We start from the raw sequence: 18,829 nt of genomic DNA, 5'->3' as shown, positions 1-18,829 counted from the left end.
CAGAAAACTAATTAAGAGTCATTAATTTGATTATCCAATAGGGAGGAGCATAAACCTAAAAGGTCCAGTTCTGAGCAGCCCCAAACCAAGCTGGAATTCCCCCAAACTATCCAGTTTGGATCCCGTTCTCCAGGACTGGGAGAAGGGAGATTGCATGGGAAGGCTTAAATGACTGGCAGCTCCCCCCTGCGCCAGTTTGGAGGCAGGGAGGAGCGAAATGGACATGTTTAATGTTTCACAGCCATTTAATCCAAACTGCTGCCAGGTTGACCCACCAAGTGATCATCTTTAAATGGCTGGCAGCTATTTCTGCCTAATTGATGAGTAGGCAGACAACTACACTTGTTAAGTAAATGTTCGGGGAAGGCACCTTCCCTTAACATAGGTTCAGAGGCTACAAACTGGGCTAGGTTCATGCTGTATTTTGGCTTACGAACCAGTTCATGCCTATCCCTACTGATGCTGGGGACCAAATGAGTTCGGGGGGGGGGGAGAGAATTGGCACATACAAAGACTTAGCAAGGGCACCTCATCTCTCTTGCCTCCATAATAAGGTAAGAGTTTATTGAAATCACACAAAGAAAGATTCTTCTTGGTATACAAAGATACCAATCAGTTTCAACAAATCTGCAAGACATAAAATACAGGCTGTTTAAAACTCCCAGAAACAGGGTCTTTTAAGACCATCTTTATAACTGACAAGATATCACAGCATCAATGAATAATGGAGACTAAGCAGAGATAGTGGCAGTTCCTTCACTACAGGTATACAGGCCACAACAACAAGGTTATAGTCAACCTTTCACACTCTCTTTGCGTCTGTCCACTGAATACATCAGTCCCAAGCCAACTCAGCGGCATTTAGTGATTCTGGGTGCTGTTATGAAGCATAAAACATACTCTTTTATTTACACTCACCTTCCCAATTTGCCATTAATGTCAAGGTAAGGATTCCTACTCAGTGCAGTGTTTTATGACTCTTGAGAAACCTCTACACACAGAGGAGCCAGCAAACCCTACTGCCATTAGTAGAACTATAAAACAAGAAATTTAGCACCCGTACAATCATGTGTGTACAGACAGAAGTTCTGTAACCAAAGAAAAAATCAGAACTATGAAGTTTAGCTTAAGCCTTTTCTCCTGTGTTCAAAGCCATTCTAGTTTCATTGGACACAATCACAGAAAACTTCCCTAAAAGGATTAGCGTTATCCAGATGGAAAAGCAGAAAGACATGTTATCCCTCTAACCACTTCCGCATTCTTTCCTTTAATAAACTGCAAAGAACAAAGGAAAAATGTAATCCAACAGCCATTTACATAATTACCACCAGGGTAAAACAATGTTGCAGAGGAACTCATAATATCGACCATTTTTAAAAGTACAAACACAAATGGCAGACCGCCAGGGTTGCAATGGCCCTGGTTATTATTTAACAAACTCATTGAGCAGCAGCAGCAGCAGCAGCCTGTTAAAAAAATAAATAAATATCAAGGAATGACAAAAAAAAAATCACATTTCCTTTGGCATTTGAAAGTGATTTACATGACTGCAAGGGGAAAAAAACAACTATCACCAAATGCATAAATTGGATGTGAAGAGATCCATACCATTCCCCTCCCCGCCCCCCATGTGTGCGTCCCAACAACTTGTAAGTTATGGATAAGCTTTGATTGCTGCAGAAAACAACCCTGCCATTAGTTAAGCTTACACCCATCTCTTCAATTTCTGTATTTCACATCAGATGTTTGACGGTTATTGTCATAAGTAGGCAGCAAAATGAGTGATGGGGCAGGGGCAGCAGTCCATTGTCTGATCCTCAAGCAAAAATTAACTGAATACTTTCCAATCTATTGTAGAGAAGAAATATCGAAAAGCAAACAACGCTTGTCACACTTGATGTCCTCCGATTGTGCCCTCATCTCTTTGCATTGTAGCTCAAAAGTAATTGAGGCAGTTGTGTAAAAATATTGTAAATTTTCAACAAAGATGTGAGTGTTTGCAGTTTATAAAACTAATGATTCAGAGGCTTTAGATCGCTCAGGATGAATAAAAAGATGGACTATATATACAAGTGTTTTAGCAGACATCAATCCAGAAGATAGTTCTGGCTTTTAACATATGTACAATTAAAAAAAAAAGACCTCCAAGTGTCAAACCATGGAAAATGCAGTGACAGCCAAAACTCCTTATAAGCAACCCCTACCAAAAATTGAACTAGGAAGCTATTACCATAGATCTGATTGCACCACAGCAAATACTGGAGAAAACAGTGGCATTCTCAGGGTTAACAGAGAACCAGTTCTTCCCAGCAAAAGTCATTCTATCCAGGATTTATTGGAAGAGGTTTGATTTCTGCGTAAGAGACAAAAGAGCAGCTCCACTTGTTTGTGCTATGTCCAAATATACCAAACCTTTATACAATAGTGTAGAAATTACAATGGTTGAAACACTTTTACTGGTTATTCAAAATATACCACCTGAAGTGGAAAACTAGGCTACTTTAAATGGCACAGACCCACAAAATTCTGGAGAGGTCCTAGTGTGATGGTGTAGTTGTGTGTGCAGCTGGGGGGGGGTGAGTGAGGGGGCAAGGAAGAGATATGGGATTGCTATTTGTCATTAGGCGCTGAAAACGTCTGAGTCAGCCATCATTTTGAACCATGAGCACAGCTGGAAAGTTTTTAGGGAAAATTACAAGAATGAATACTCAAATGGTGCTCTGTTCAGTTTTCCCTACTTTTTTTTTTAAGTGTCTAAGTAAAGTACAAGCATGCAAATACAAGGTCAGTCCACAGGCACGTAGGATCCATTTTAAAAAACGGTTAAGGTAGCTGGGATGAGTGACATCAACAACTGATGACTATGGATACAATCAGTGATGTGTTCTGAGTAATTCTTAAAGTCAAAATCCTGACACAAATTCCTGCTAGTCTTGGTCACACCGCTAACTCTAAAGTAGGCATGTTGTCCCCCATTGTTTTAGCCAAGCTCAAGGAATTTACAATATTTAGTAAGAAAAAATTAAAGTATTTCCCCCTCTTTTTTTTTTAAATTTACACAGACGTTTAATTAGCTTTATTTACAGAGCATGTTTCTTTTTTCAGTCTCCAATAGTGCCTAGATAGCATCAGGCAAGAATGCCAGTTTTAAAAGAGAATCTATATAGAAACCTAAAAATAAGAGATGTTGCTGCTCCTCAAGAAAGGGTAAGCTGGACTACAGAAGCAGTTCTCTGCACATGGCTCAGTTACTCAGGAGTAGTTCTGTTGCTGTTTCTACATCCCAAGATTTTGATGACAAGGCCACTATTACTGCATTCTGCAAAGACAATACAACAACAACAAAAAAAGGAATCAGAACATGCTTCTCTTTATACAGCCTCAAATGCAAAGAATATATGTCACTGCCTCTGGTTACACCTCACATAAGAGTACTGCATTATGTTTTGGGCATCACAATTAAATAAGGATGTAGGCACACAGGAGTGCGTCCAGAGAGGGCAATGAAAATGGTGAGGGGTTTGGAGACCAAGATGTATGAGGAAAGACTGGGGGAGTTTGGTCTGTTTGGCCTGGAGAGAAGACGACTAAGAGGTGATATGATAGCCACCTTCAAGTACTTGAAGGGCTATCACATAGAACAGGGGTAGTCAACCTGTGGTCCTCCAGATGTCCATGGACTACAATTCCCATGAGCCCCTGCCAGCAAATGCTGGCAGGGGCTCATGAGAATTGTAGTCCATGGGCATCTGGAGGACCACAGGTTGACTACCCCTGACATAGAAGATGGATCTGAGCTGCTTTCTGCCCCAGAGGGTCAGACCACAACCAAGGGGATAAAATTATCAGTGCTAGGCTTTTCTTGCATAACCAGGGAAATGCTGGAAATGTAGTTGTAAGTTTCCTGCATTAAATTGGACTAGATGAGTAGATGACCCTGGAAGTTCCTTTCAACTCTATGATTCTAAGAAATTACTCATTATTTTGATTTTAGGAATTTCACCAAAAATCAAGTATTACATTAACGTCTCTGAACTTTCAGAGTCACTAAAAACTTCTCCGTGGTGTTAAGCAAGCAAAGAAACGAGGGACAGGGGGGCACAGGCGGGATTAACAAGAGCAGCCTTATTTGTATGAGACTTACCCTATCGAAGCCCATAGCACAAAGGTTTTCTATCTTTTTGGTGTATTCTGGACTAGAAACTGGTGCTCCAGCATACACATGCGCCCAAAGTCGAGCTGTCTGTTTAAACATTTCTGGATTTTGTTTGTACTATAACGAAGAAAGGGAGGAAAAGAAAAAGTGAAGTTAAAAAACAGAAGGGAAACTTTTGCATTCAAACCAATAACGTTCATTAGCACAAGGAAAGGGTCTTCAGTCTGGCATTAACCTGAGTCTTAATGAAAGATGTTTCTTTATTCATGAACTCAACTGATTAAGAGGTTTTCAGTCTGGGTGATTACTTCTTTTGATTTCTGTTTATTTCTGCAGCGGGGGGGGGGGTCCCCTACTGTTTTTACTTGAGTATATTTGATGCTGCTTTTATCATTAACCATTATAAAGCTGAACTTGTGTGTAGCCAACTCATTCCATACCTGATTGGCCCTCCTTTCAAGTATGCTGCCATTTGGGAGAGCACTCTGCCAAAGAGGGCCAATCAGGTTAAATTGCATGCAGACAGCCAAGAAAAGCTTCTACTTTGGGATTGTTTCCTCATTGAATACATTGTAGTCCTCAGCCAGGATAGTTTAGCTCCAATCAGGAGGGAGCTCTCAGTCAGGAAAGGCTAAGAGGAAGTCAGCTCTCCAAATTCCTGCCAGTTTCAGAAATTTTCTGGGTGAAAGAGGAGTCAGCCTCAGAGCATGCCAGTAAGTTTCCCTGGACTCCTAATATCTTTCAGTTTGGAGGACATGGGGAGGTAGAGCGAGCCACCTCCTGGTACAGCCTCTGTGTGCCTTCTGGAGAGAGGACTGTGGAAGTCCCAGAAACAACCCCCTGCCAGCCCTCTGGGGCATAGGGCAGCCAAGAAAAGCCCCTTCCCTAGGAATGTTTACTCATGAGTGAGCACCACTCTGTTCAAATTACACTCTGCCAATGAGGGCCAATCAGTTTAAATCACGTTCTACCAATGAGGGCCAATTAGGTCAAATTGCATGCATACAGTCAGGAAATGTACCCTGGGAATGTTTATTCAGACTAAGTCGCGGGCTTCAGCCAGGAAAACCTAATAAAGAGTCTGCTCTCCACCTCCAACTTCCTTCCAGTGTTAGAAGTTTGCTGGGTGGAAGAAGCGCTGACCTGCTGCCAGTAAGTTGCCCTGGCCTCCTTGGAGGCCATGGATGAGGAGTGGGCCACCTCTTGATGCAGCCTCTGTGTACCATTTGGAGTGGGGGGAGGACTGTGGGAGGCTCAGAAATGCCCTCCTGTCAGCCCTCCGGGACTCAGGACAGTCAGGAAAAGCCTCTGTCCTGGGAGTGTGTGACCATTGAGTCAGTCATGTGAGGTTTGCAATTTGCAGACTGAAAAGGGTGGAACACTTTGGGGGTAGCCATCATAGGCAATTGCAACAGGGAAAATAATGCTGATGTGGGTGGGACTGGGAAGATATAGACTTTCCCATTCCATATAGATACCACCTTCATATTGCTGCAGACTTTCCAAGACCACTGCAACAAAGCAATGTGAGACCAATAGCATGGAAGATGAGGAAAATGAAGACAGGGCACAGAAGCACCATGGGGACATATGGAGGGGGGGAGACAATGTTTTCCAGTAGCACCTTCCCAGTATAAGATTTTTTTTATACCATGCTTTTCACTGCCAAAAGGAGTTTCACACTCCTCTCCCCACAACAGACACCTTGTGAGGTAGGTGAGTCTGAGAGCTCTAAGAGAACGTGCTCTGTAAGAACAGTTTCTAACAGGACTGTGACTAGCCCATGGTCACCCAGCAAGTGAACGAGCAGGGAATCAATTCCAGCTGACCCATTGGGAGGATGGTGTATTTTTTGACTTGCTTCTCAGAGCAATTCAAGGAGGGAGATACTCAGGTATTTTCTACATGGAGAGGTGATTGTGTGGTTAAGGTTTGCAAGTTCAGAAGGGAAGAATGCTTTTTTCTTGTGCTCTCTGTCTGTGTGTGTGGGGGGGGGAGTGCAACACAGCCCTCCGTCCCCATCCCAAGCAGCCCTTTCCTCCGGGGAACTGATCTCTGCAGTCTGGAGAGGAGCTTTCATTCTCCAGGTCCCACTTGGAGGCTGACACCCGTGAACAGTGGCAAGGATGCTATCCCCAGCTGGGACTTGGGAGATTCCACTTCTAGGGTTTCTCAATGGTAAAAAAGTTGAGAAAGGCAGTAATTGAGAAGCCCTCTGTAAGTTCTTTGCCAACCAATGTTTTCAGGTTTGAAACTGTTTTTGATTTACATTGATAGTGAACTGAACTCAAGAACATACTGACTGAAAGGTGTTCAGTTCTCTAAACAAATTTTGCTGTCAATCAAATATTTTCATTGAAGGAAGAAAACTGACAAGTTTATGAATTGTTTGATATTTATTGTCATTAGCAATTACTGCCGCCCAGAATTTTCCCTTGTTACCCAACTGCAGCCTGGCATCACTACATCTCCATGGGATCCAAAGACAGGGCTTTTCTCCAAGGGGACTGATCTTTGTTGCCTGGAAATGACCTACTATTCCAACAAATCCCCAAGTCTCAACCTCTCCCATCTTGCAACCTGTCTGCCAGAGTTCCCCCCTCCCAAGCCACCCATTTCATCAGGAGGAGATGAGTTGTCATTGTAGAGTCTCCCCTCCATTTTCCCTGAGCCAACAGCCATTTTCCCTGAGGAGCAGATCTCTATAGTCCAGCAACTAGAGGTGGGTGACTGCTGGGTCAGGAAAGTTCCCTGAGGTTTGGAGGTGGGGCCTCAAGAGTTCAAGGGTGGGCAGGAGTTAGAGCTCCCAACAGAATGGTTCAGCTCTAGTCAGTCTCACTGTATTTCATATCCTAGCACCTTTCACATTTCACAGGCAGCCAATGGCTGCTCACTGCTATAGATAAGTCACTAGCAAAGCACAGCTTGTTCATGGTGATTAGCTGGATTTACCTGGAAGGCTTACTGTAGTGTACTACTGAAAATATTCAACAGTGTCAACATAACCTGGGGTAGCAAATTACTCCTCTTAAATTTCGCAGATACGACTGCAAAATTCCATTTTCACAATAATGAAGATGCAATATGACTCTGCCTTGTATGTGCCTACACACTGGTAGCAAGAAACGAAAGCTGATATTAAGCAATTAGAAACCCAAGAGCATTATCTCTCGATGACACATTTTCCCTGTATTTTTTTAAAAATCTGTTTCGAGTTTTTCCATCATTCTCAGGAAAGTGTATTCACTTGAATTATTCCAGGAAATTACCTCCTGGAACATCCCCCCCCCCCATACAAAATTCCCAAGTTAAAAAGACTTTAGGAGAAACTTTTCTAGTTCAGTAGTAAGAAGACAGATATAGCAAGCACCATTTTTCAATGTTGTTCATTTACAGACTCCTCCTGCTCAAAACTGGGATTTCTTTCACTAGCCTATTTCCTACTGATTAAACTCACTATGCAAAAAAATCAGGAAATTACATTTCTGTTCAGCTTGGAAGCTGTCAGTATCCTTTTGGAGGAGGGTATAGAAAAGGAAGGAGGACCTTGGTTTTTAAAGCTGTACCTGATTGGCTACAACGGCATCTTGTGGATCATCAGGTTCTGCAGCTGCCAAGAGTGCCTGCAGTGATAACAACACTGTCCTTAGGGTCATTGCTGCTGCCCTGAAAAACAAGTTTGAGACCATCAAATTGTCTGCCACGTCACACAGCACAAATAAGGTTACCTAACATATAAACACTGCTGAGGCGAGCAAAGCCTCGTCAGAAGGTAAACCTGAGTACATAAACACATCTTTGCAATTGTCTGATTGATGAACAGACTGGGCACAGCCTTTTCCAAATATAAAAACTGCTGCAAAAGCGATAATGCAGACTGCTTAACATCAGCATTCAAATAAGCTGGGATCCATTAAGATTTGTGGGAAGCATCTCATTTTCCCCATGTATCTCCCCCCCCCCTCCCCACAGTATTTCTTCGTTCTCTCCCATTGGCAGCCTCAATAACATGGGAGATTATTTGGGTCCAGTAATTTTTGGAAATCCCAATTTTTTTTCAGGTCCAACAGACTCAAACTGAAAAATGCTGGAAGTGAAGGTGGGAAAGCAGCTGCAAAGCCGCTAAAGCCAGCTTGGTCCCTTTAAACTGAACTGCCCCCATAGAGCCCCCACAAGGAGCCAATCCAGCAGAGAACTCTCACTGCACCGTTTGGCTGGGGAGAAATTTGCCTCAGGATCTGCGTATTGGGGGGAACTGCACACATATTCTAATTGGAATGGCTTCTGCAGGGCGGTTCATACTGTGCTGCAGGAGAAACTGGGCCCAGGGTCTGTTGTCTCATGGCTAGCAGGCTGGAGCAACGTCTGGAGCCAGTTGTTCAAGAAGCCAGGACTAAGCTGAGCTGGCATTAAAACCCTGCTCCCCTCGGCACTGTTTTTGGGTCTACCAGTAATTCCTGAATACATCCAAGATTTTCTTGGGATTTTCTTCTGGCTTCCCAATAAGATATTTTTGGGGTATCTTTTCTGCTCAGACAGACCTAAATGCACATCCCTACTCCTGACAACTCCCTTTTTTCTTCTCTTCCACCTACCTTCTTCTATTCTCCCTCCAGGTTCTTTTCCCTCTTTCAAATTTCTTCCTTCCTCACTTTCACTGAATTTTTTATCTTTTCCACCTCCATTCACTTTTGACTTGGGGATTTGGCAATACTGAACATAGCCTCATAAAATCTCAGTGAGCATTCACCTCTTGAAGCCTAAGAAGTTGCGTTCGTTACTTTGGCTTATTATTAATGGCCAATTATTTTTTTTTTAGATTTTAGATTTCCCCACAAATTGGGGACTTTCATTAGGTTTGTACACAAACGCATCTTGTCTGTCCCCAGTCCCATTCTGTCTCATATACGCTGTGGAGGTAGGTTCAGAATTAGATACAGTGATTGTGCCTTGATTCTCATTGAGGTCATAAATCTACATTTGGCTGTGTATTACTTCAGAGTATAGCGAGAGACTTGGCATGATGGAATGCTTTGCGGGGGAGATTCCTGCGCAAGAGGCAAGCAATGGTGAGCCATCTCTGTTGCTCACTGGCTTTGAAAACCTATAGAGTCATTCTAAGTCAACTACAACTTGAAGGTACTTTCCCATTACTATTCCTAATACATAACAACTAGTATACTTGGAAGACTATTTTCTGAAGTGGAATTGTTTTGTACTAGGGTTGTGCGCTTCGGTGCGGTTTGGCCGCCTCGGTGATCACCAAAGTCAGAGGCAGCCAGTGCCACGGCGCGGAGAGATGGGGACAGCTGCAGCATGCCAGCCGGTGGCCCCATGTCCCTCCTCTACATGCCACTGGCCTTCCTCACACTGCTTTGGGCTTCAGGGATCACTGAGACAGCCGAACCGTGCTGAAGTGCATAATCCTATTTTGTACAGAGGAGCATTCCATCATGCAAGCCCTCATCTGTGAATGGTCTCAGAGAAGTTCATCATCTCAGTGCAAGCTTAGCTAATGCTGGGACAGAACACAGGAGTGCCATGCAGTTTGAATGAGAGTGTTTATTGAAGCACAGAACTACTGCAGATTTAAACTACATTTTGTTTTTTGCCCCTTTAGTAGCAAACTAACCACTGGCATGTGAGGAACATTAATTTTATTTATTGAAAATTTTTATCCTAACTTTCCCCAACAGTTTAGTCAACCTACAAAAATATCCCCAAAGGCAGCGGCGATAACAAACACACATGCATCACTAAACAGTAAATACTGTATCCTTATTTAAAAGTCATGCTTTTGTATCTATGCTTTCCTCCCTTTTGAGCTTATTCAAAAGGCAGCTAAAGCGAGCACACAAAAATAACCAACATGAATTGTGAGAACCCTATTATCAAAAACGGTTTTTACAGGACCATTCTGATAGTCTAAAAAGCAAGATACCACCAGTCAGCATCAGGCAACCTTCCAACTTCTAACAAAGAACAGAGCCATTACTGCACGGTTTGACACTACTACACAGAGCACTCCGACTTGCACAGCAAATAACCATAAAATTAAATAGCTCATGCATTCTAACTGCTTCAGCAAGAGAGGCTCAGTTCAGATCTGGGAATGCTCCCTCCTCTGTTCCATGGCTTTCACTAGCTCTGATGTAGAAGACCTAGAGCAGGGGTAGTCAAACTGCGGCCCTCCAGATGTCCATGGACTCCAATTCCCAGGAGCCCCTTGCCAGCGAATGCTGGCAGGGGCTCCTGGGAATTGGAGTCCATGGACATTTGGAGGACCGCAGTTTGACTACCCCTGACCTAGAGCATGTTTTTGTGAACTGCCCTTTCCATACTGAGACCTCAGCTAAGTTCATCCATCATTTGGTGAAGCAAAGGTCGGGGCAAACTGCACTAAACACAGTTATAGTAGCTAAACTACTGTCTGACAAATTTCCAGAAATTACTAGATCTGTAGCTAAATTTTGTCTGACAGTACACAGAGTTCATGGAGCTGGCAGGGTTATGTTATGAGAAATGAGAAAACTTCATTCATCGGCCTAGGAACTATCTAGCTGGTCAAAAGCCATTCTTGTTTAGCTCTTGACAATTTTTAAATTATTTTAGTTCTAATATTTTTGTCAGAAATTTTAGTACTAAACTTTTAATAATTCATTTATATACACACACAATATATAGATAATATTTGTGCTTGAGTGGTATGCTTTGGCAAGTATATACTGTATTTTATTTCATTTGTACTGTTCTGGTGTAAACTGTAATAAATATAAACAATATACTAACTATTATGTCCACATTTTGCAAGCCTAAGCTCCGTACTAACTTTTAAACCCAGGTCTGGAAGTCAATTCTAGCCACACCTTTCTAACTTGGATATCTCCAGAACTGTGACTGGTGGAATCCAAAGAATAGAGAAATCCATGAGCCATGAACGTCAACCGCTAAATGCTGAAATTTAAGTTTTCACAATTTTTATGCATCAGGCACAAGAGATCTGTAGCACCCCTAGGAGCTGGATCTCATCAGAGCTTGGAGAGCGAAACAAGGTCACTATGTGGATGCGAGACCACCAAGGAAGACTGGGGCTTCTATGCAGAGGAAGGCAATGGCAAACCACCTCTCTGTTCCTCTCTTGCTTTTGAAGTCCCATGAGGTGGATGTAAAATGAAAATAAACACATGAGCCTGTCTCACAAATCACTTCTATCTTAGTCAATGTTCTGCTCTAAGTAACCATCGTTTATTTTAAGTGCATCTAATGAGATAGCTGTTTACTTACCATTGATCTTTTAGAATATCCAAGCATATAGCCCCAGTGACTGAGCTAATGTTAGGATGCCATATTTTGGTGATAAACCGCACCTAGAACATTAAAGCTCTTATGAAAATAAATGCTAAACAACAGCTGCTATTCATTTTAATGGAAAACCTACATCCCAGTTCTCATAATCCTGGGTCTGGACTAGACTATTTCAGAATGTAGCACAGGCTTCAGACATTTAATCCACCACCATATTTTAAAACACCCAGCAGATCAGAAATTACATGTTGTGTGGAAAAGCGCTCTGGCCCTATTCTTTATCCCAGTACAGTGCAGACGACAATTGGCAAACATGAAGCAAGTTATCTGGATTACCTTTGGGATGAACACCTAAGTTAAGAGCCAGGGCTGCATCCAGAGAACTAATGAATCCAGTAGACAAGAATGGACTCTCTAGTCACTTAGCAGGGCTTGTGGTGTAGCAAGGCCACAGAATCCAACTCTCTGCTAATTTCTTTCAAAGTTGTCAGAATTTTCCATTAATATGATTTTCATAGCTTTAGCCAAGAAAGCCTATCCTTAAATAGGGTGGGTGCGCTGTTTCCACTGTTCTACTGTTCCATAAAGAAGAACACTGGCTAAACAAAATTCTACCAGTATGCAACCTGAAAAACTTTGTTCCTCATAAAATCAGTTGAACTGTCCAGTCAGTCAAAAATCTGATATTCTTGAGCTGTATATTCTGTCTAAGTTTTTTAAAAAATAAATGTGAAATTGTCAAGTGAACGAAACTTGTATACTCTGCCTTGCATTTATAGTTGCAAAAGTTTATGGCCAATTTTTTTGCATTCCTTAAGTATCCTTTCCCTATTGAAATTACTTTAAAAAGTCAGAAATACTCCACAGGCCCTTATTGGTTTAGCAAAACTGGATATTGTTATGAGGTTTTTCAAGGTACCCAGCATTTGCTTGTTTTGGGGTATAACATGTGCAAATGATGAGTACATGCATGGTCCTTAAAGCAAACAGAAGCTTATGTCATTTAAAACAGTTCTACCCTGCACTCGGAGCTTTGTTCATGAAATGTCTTTTAAACATCACATCTGCAAACAAACAGCAAGAAAAGCTAAATAACAAGACCAAGAAAAGATACAAAAATGTAATACACCAGAGAAGAGTTAAAATGTTTTAAGCCATATAGTTTGACGGTCAATGCAATGACATTGAGGAAGAAATAAATCAATAAATGCAGGGTTAGTCAACCTGTGGTCCTCCAGATGTCCATGGGCTACAATTCCCATGAGCCCCTGCCAGCAAATGCTGGCAGGGGCTCATAGGAATTTAGTCCATGAACATTTGGAGGACCACAGGTTGACTAACCCTGAATAAATGAAAAAAGATGGAGAAATCAAGCAAAGTCTGGGAAAAACGTTTTCATGTAGAACACTGAACTTTCCCTGAAAGCAAATCTGTAGCCACTGGATCTCTTGTCTAGAAGTGTTCCTGAGGACCACTACCCGGAAGCAATCTTGCTGCCAGACTTTCTGTGTCAAAGCCTCCAACCCAGCCTTTGGATGCAGCCCCATGTTCAGCACACTGCAGCAATCCAACCAAGAGGCAATGAGGGCTTGCGTAACTGTGGAAGGATCATTCCTCTCATAAGAAGCGTTGCAGGAAGCAAACCAGCAGAAGCTGAGTAAATACCATCATCTCTTCCATCTGCTATGCTTTAAAAAAATGCTGTCTGATACAATTAATGAGTTAACATCTGCAATAGCCAAATCTGCTTGGCTGGCCACCAAGACTAGATGTGTTTGGAAGGAAACTGGAGGAAATATGTTAAAGGATTGTGTTACTTGCTAAGTGTACAAGAGCATCCAATTTAAAATTGTTAATGCTGATGTCAATTATGCTTTAGAATGTTCATGTTTTAATTCTGTGTAATGGGTATATAACCTGGTTGCTGGTCAAGTACCATAATAAATTTTGTATCTTAGTAAACATCATGAAGAAGCCTTGAGGCTCGATCTGTAGCTGAAGCCCTAGAAGCACTCCCACCCTGAACAAGAAGGTCTGCCAATACCCACTTCACCAAACACTGAGAAAGCAGTCAGTGGCCATAATAGTGTGGGTTAGTAGGATTTAAACAGAAAGATGCTCTACAGCAGGGGTAGTCAAACGCTGGCAGGGGCTCATGGGAATTGTAGTCCATGGACATCTGGAGGACCACAGATTGACTACCCCTGCTCTACCGGAAGAAATGGCCTTTCAAGCAGTGTCAATATCAGAAAGCCTTTACGCTTGGTTTGTAGTGCCACAGAAATATATTGTTAAAAACCCCTTCTGAAATAATTCTATAGCCAAACATGCAGAGCAGAACAGTAAAAATGCCACAAGTGCACACACACAGTGAGAAGGGAGGTCCTGGAAAAGGTTTTGTTCAAGCAATAAAATAATTTAAGAATATTTTATGAGTATGTGAATGAGATCATTTGCAGACAGGGAGATGTGAGAGAATGAATGAATGCCAGCTCAATAGAGGGCTCAAAGAACTTTTCCAGGAAGGTTATTTCACATACACTTCTTTTCCCCAAAAATCTTGCTATATAAACATCTAATGGATCTATAAAAGGCATAGAATTCCCACCCACGCCCCCCTTCCCAGCAACTTTAATGGATATCCAGGCAGAAATTCTCCAACTGCAACTTCCTCAGTTTCTTGTTACAATACAGTGCTTTTCCAACACATGTTGCAGTAATTATTACATTCACAACCTCTATATTTGCAGCCACAAAGGGCACACAGTTTCAACTGAAGCATCAAAAGTGTAGCACTTGGCATGGCCAAAAATCCAAAAAGTGTTTCCCAAGTCACTAGTTATATATGAACTGAACAGGTAATGCGAGCGGGAGGAAAGGTCCCTTTTGCGACACAAAAAAAGGTTATGCTGGAGACCCATGGGCCCCAGGTAAACAAAAGGTTATAGGACAGGGACTACAGCAAGAGGGGGGAAATTGGGCAAGGTCACATGTTCTCCACCTGCACCAGCAGCAGAAAAGCTGATCTAAAACTGAGCCCAATTAATCTCTGCCTGGAAACATCCCCAGAGCCTGGAGCTGAAAAACCAAGGCAAAATGCAGTTTAACTTGTAAGCCAGCACAGTCTAGAAGATTAAACAATGTGTTTACTGCTTACATGGCACATCAGTGAAGGTAAGAAGGCTTACAGTGTCCATGCTTTTCAGACCATGGATGAAACTGCAAGTACCTTTTCACTCCTCCTTTAAAACTGGAGTATTTCTGATTCTAGAGCTACATTAATCATCATCATCACCACCATAATCTATTTAGAATTCCAGCCAAAACAAACAGAAAATGGGCTTCAGTTTGTGAATGAAATAAATGGGGATGGAATGAAGACCTTCACAACAAGGTTGCTTTGAATGCAATTTGTGAATCCAAAAACATCTTGAAACAGCAATGCAGAACAAAATATCTACCACACAAACAATTCTGAGAATTATGCACAAAAATTATGGTTACAGTACCTTAGGAGGATTAAATGGATATGTTTCTGGTATTTTTATTTCTAGTTGATATCTTCCTCCTGCAAAAATCAAGACAGAGGAATTATATTCTTCACCATTATTACCCTTCCAGAACATTTTATCCTCATAAAAAGCACACCAAGTGGCATTTTAACATTTTCTCCTAGGAAACGTAAGACTTATCAACTAATTTAATTTCAGACAGAAGTAATACTAAAATGGAGGATTCTAGACTCTGTGACTCTGTTTGCAACGGAAGGTTCTCACAGCGTTACCCAGAGATTGCACCAGCACTCTTGCATAATATTTTGTTCTATTATAGCTTCACTGTTCCAACAGGGGAAACCACTGACACATGACATGGCATAATCCACTAAGAACTGCAACTACATAGTTTGCTTCAATGATACAGCAGTCCTCGAGAGACAGTATGTGTAAAGTGCAACAACCCTATGAAAGCACAGATGCAAAAATAAGTTATGCCTTAAGAATACTGAGCATTCAAATGTACCTTAAAAGCCAACAACACCCCCCCCCCAATTCCCAGAATTCTGGAAACTAAAAAACCACACAGTGTTTTAGACCTTAACCAAAGTATCTTATGCAGCACCAAATGAAAAATTACTACTTAATTTCTTTTTTTTAAGGATCAGTGTGTATTCTTTAACACAGAAAACAAATGGTTATGGCAAAAGGGGAAGGCAAGCTTCCAAGGACCCATCCCCTGGCATTATAAGTCTTGGGTGCATTCTGTTCAGCAATGTCATTATTGCCCCCAGGAAAAAAAAAAGAGGAACAAATGTTCACTGATGACACCTGGGTAACTGGCAATGGTAATACAGGTAAAAACCAAGAAATTAGCAAATCCTGTTCATTCTGTGTAACAAACCCATTTTGCTACACAGCAAGTCTCATCTAGAATGACAAAAAGCAAGGGCTGGAATTCTGTCCATCAAAAGTCCCAGGGTACAATTGGGAAGTAAATGGTACTGCTAGGTTCCTCAACCCAAGCCCATGTGGCTTTGGCCATAGTAGCTGGATGCAAGGGATCCTGCAAATTTTATGTATACCACTTTAAGTTGCATGAAGGAAGAGAGGCAGGATGCAAATGTAGTACTTAAAATGGCAACTATGAGCCACAATGGTGAGGAAACTGGAAAGGCACATTTTAAAATGAACAAGTATAGCAGTTCTAATAGAAATAATTATCAATACTACTGTGCAGTGCATTGGGACTACTGTGCAGTGCACACAGTTTTAGGTTCCGGTGTTCAAGTGGGTAAATTCCAAGATGGATAAATGTAAAGAACATACTCTTGCGAGTGAAAGAATTCTGTTCAGCTAAGTGGTTGAAATAAAGAAGGCTATAGAACTGGACAGCATTTCCCGATTTTAGATCCGGAAAATGAGTACAGTACACATAAGTGTATATAAATCAAGCACATTTCAAACAGACTTTCATTTTCCATTTAGTTTCTAGCTGTATTTTAAAATTTATGAATGCCCACTCTTGGGAGTTAAGAATCGGAGGAAATGGAAATTTCCTTTTGGAAATGGAAGGATTAAATCATTTTGAACTCACCATCTTCTGATGAAGACATTCTCATTCTCAACGAGGAATAAAAGCATAAGGGCAAAGCTGGCTCCTACCAGAGTGCTATGAATATGTTTAAAAGTTTACTCAGATGCTAAGAGGACAGTGTTTTTTAGCAGGAAAAGAGCACTCTCTCTTGACAAGTATGGTGTCCATAGCTTAAGGTGACCAGATTTTAACACTGGTAAAGCGGGACACCATTGACTGGGGGGGGCTCTTGATTAAAATTTGGTCTATATGGAACAAAAATTTTCACAGAATGCATAGAATGCAAAAATAGTATTGTAATATATATATATATATATATATTTAATTTAAACGTAAGTACAGTTTGCCAGGTGCCCCCAGATGTTCCTCCAAAAGTGGGACAATCTGGTCACCTTACCATAGCTCCCAGAGCCTGATGCTGCTTCTGAACGGTATTCCAGTTTTGCAAACTACAAGCTAGAAAGAGTTGGACAATACATACAAAGCAAAATACAATCTTCTTCCTGGATTATCTGTATGGCAGGTAACATTAGGTTTAAGAAACTAGGATGCCAAGTTCTTAAAAATTAAAAAATGGGGGAATCAGAAAATACAATAAATACACAGCAACTATATTGCAAGAAAATTGGTTTATACAATAAATGGAAGTAGACTTATCTTGCCCTCTATTTATTCCTTACATTGCTGAATATACAGTAGTGCCTATATTTTGAAGACACTACAGGCAGATTTCCAGTATGTCTTATATAGTACCACAAAAGTTTGTGATGCCTTGCATCACAAGAGAGCAGAAATACATTTTTGTGTCGTTTATACATCAACGGGTAACCAGCTAGGGAATTGGGTTTCTACACTGTGTTGAGGGGAGGGGGAAGAGAAAGATACAAAACCAAAGTCCTCTCAAGCTGTTGAGTTATTCAACACAGACTAATATGTACAAACTTTTAAGCTGATCTTTAAACCAATCTTTCCTAATTTACTGTCCTCACGAGGTAATGCTTAGGAAAGCAGCCCTGCATTTTTTTTAAAACAGGGATCAGTATATCATTAATGTAAAATGTGTATCGGTATAATGTGTTGTATTCTGCTATGTTCTAATTGATATATTAGGTTCAGAAGTCTTTTCAGGTGCCCCAAAATTCCACACATGAAACCCCAAACATCATGTGTGTGAGAGACAAGAGTATATTTAATGGTTTCTGCCTGCTTTGAAGGATGTTTCCTTTCAAGTTGACTTGCGCTTACATGACAGCACAAGCCAATTTGAACCATAAACCAGGAAGCAACCATTATTCAACCTATGTGAATGGTTAACCGCAAGGCTGTACTAAAACATCTAAATTCAGCAACACACATCAAAATGAAGCACATTTCACTGGGAGAAATTTTTATGTTAAAGCAACAAGATCTGAAATGCTCCATGGCATACAAAATGTTACTTGCCTTCATATGGTGTGTCCGGAGGTCCTGCTATTTCTCCTCTTAGTTCTGTAAAATTCTCATCTACAAGATCTACTTTAATCTGATTTTTGCTCGTCTTTAAAATAAAAACAGAAAAATTACAGTCAGATGCTAATATGTACTTGAGCCTCTTTTCCCTTAAAATCAAAGAAGGTGTTATAGCCAGTTGCTGCAAAAGCCAGTATACAGATTCGCATAGCAAGCTACATCAATATTTAAAGATTCTGAAAATGTATTTAAGCTGCCATTCAAGTAAACCCTGGAGAAGACACCTTGAGAATACGCATCTGCAGCTACATTTTTAATGGATTAGGGCATCAACCGCACTCATTGTTAAGAGACTTACATCTCCATGGGTTTTAAGTTCTCTGTGAACAGGACTTTGGTGTCGGTTTTTAAACTGATTACTGAAGGCTATACACAGACTTCCATTATAGCAGAAGCACAAAAACAGACACTAAAAAGGATTCAGTTAAAACTGGATGGTATATATTCATTCAGAATCATTAACTTCAAAGCAATATATGAAACTTCTAAGCTTGTACACAACCTTATTTTAAACCTCAATTCAAGACGAATGCTTCTTTAAAAATGATATTTCAATTATAGATTCCCCATTACAACCTAGGAAATAAACACCCATGTAATAATGGCAAGATCTACAGTACTGCTATCTCTCTATGCCCGTGATTACTTGTCAAAACAGAAAGACAGAGTTCATCCACATCCTCGGTCATCTGACAAGGACAATCCCTGAGTTTATGCATCACTTTCCTTTGGGGGAGCAGATGAACATAGAAGAGAGCAAGGAAACAA

At 41.1% G+C, this 18,829-nt stretch overlaps 1 protein-coding gene across 2 annotated transcripts in view; it reads right to left on the bottom strand.

The window, feature by feature from the left end:
* Positions 1–534: 534 nt before the first annotated feature.
* The window catches only part of UBE2K (ubiquitin conjugating enzyme E2 K), a 37,254-nt gene continuing 18,959 nt past the window's right edge, over positions 535–18,829 (bottom strand). For both annotated transcript variants that reach the window (XM_077301719.1, XM_077301718.1), the window contains exons 2-7: positions 17,996–18,089; positions 14,971–15,029; positions 11,441–11,523; positions 7,723–7,822; positions 4,145–4,273; positions 535–3,319 (exon numbers count right to left, since the gene is read on the bottom strand). In XM_077301719.1, coding sequence (XP_077157834.1) covers positions 3,245–3,319; positions 4,145–4,273; positions 7,723–7,812 — 294 coding nt within the window. In that variant the 5' untranslated portion in view covers positions 7,813–7,822; positions 11,441–11,523; positions 14,971–15,029; positions 17,996–18,089 and the 3' untranslated portion in view covers positions 535–3,244. The remainder of the gene's footprint in view (positions 3,320–4,144; positions 4,274–7,722; positions 7,823–11,440; positions 11,524–14,970; positions 15,030–17,995; positions 18,090–18,829) is intronic.

Source organism: Paroedura picta, chromosome 10 (assembly GCF_049243985.1).
Source record: "Paroedura picta isolate Pp20150507F chromosome 10, Ppicta_v3.0, whole genome shotgun sequence".
In the NCBI taxonomy this organism is placed as follows: Eukaryota; Metazoa; Chordata; class Lepidosauria; order Squamata; family Gekkonidae; genus Paroedura; species Paroedura picta.
The sequence above is the reverse complement of the archived record's forward strand: the minus strand, read 5'-3'. Positions and strand labels throughout refer to the sequence as shown.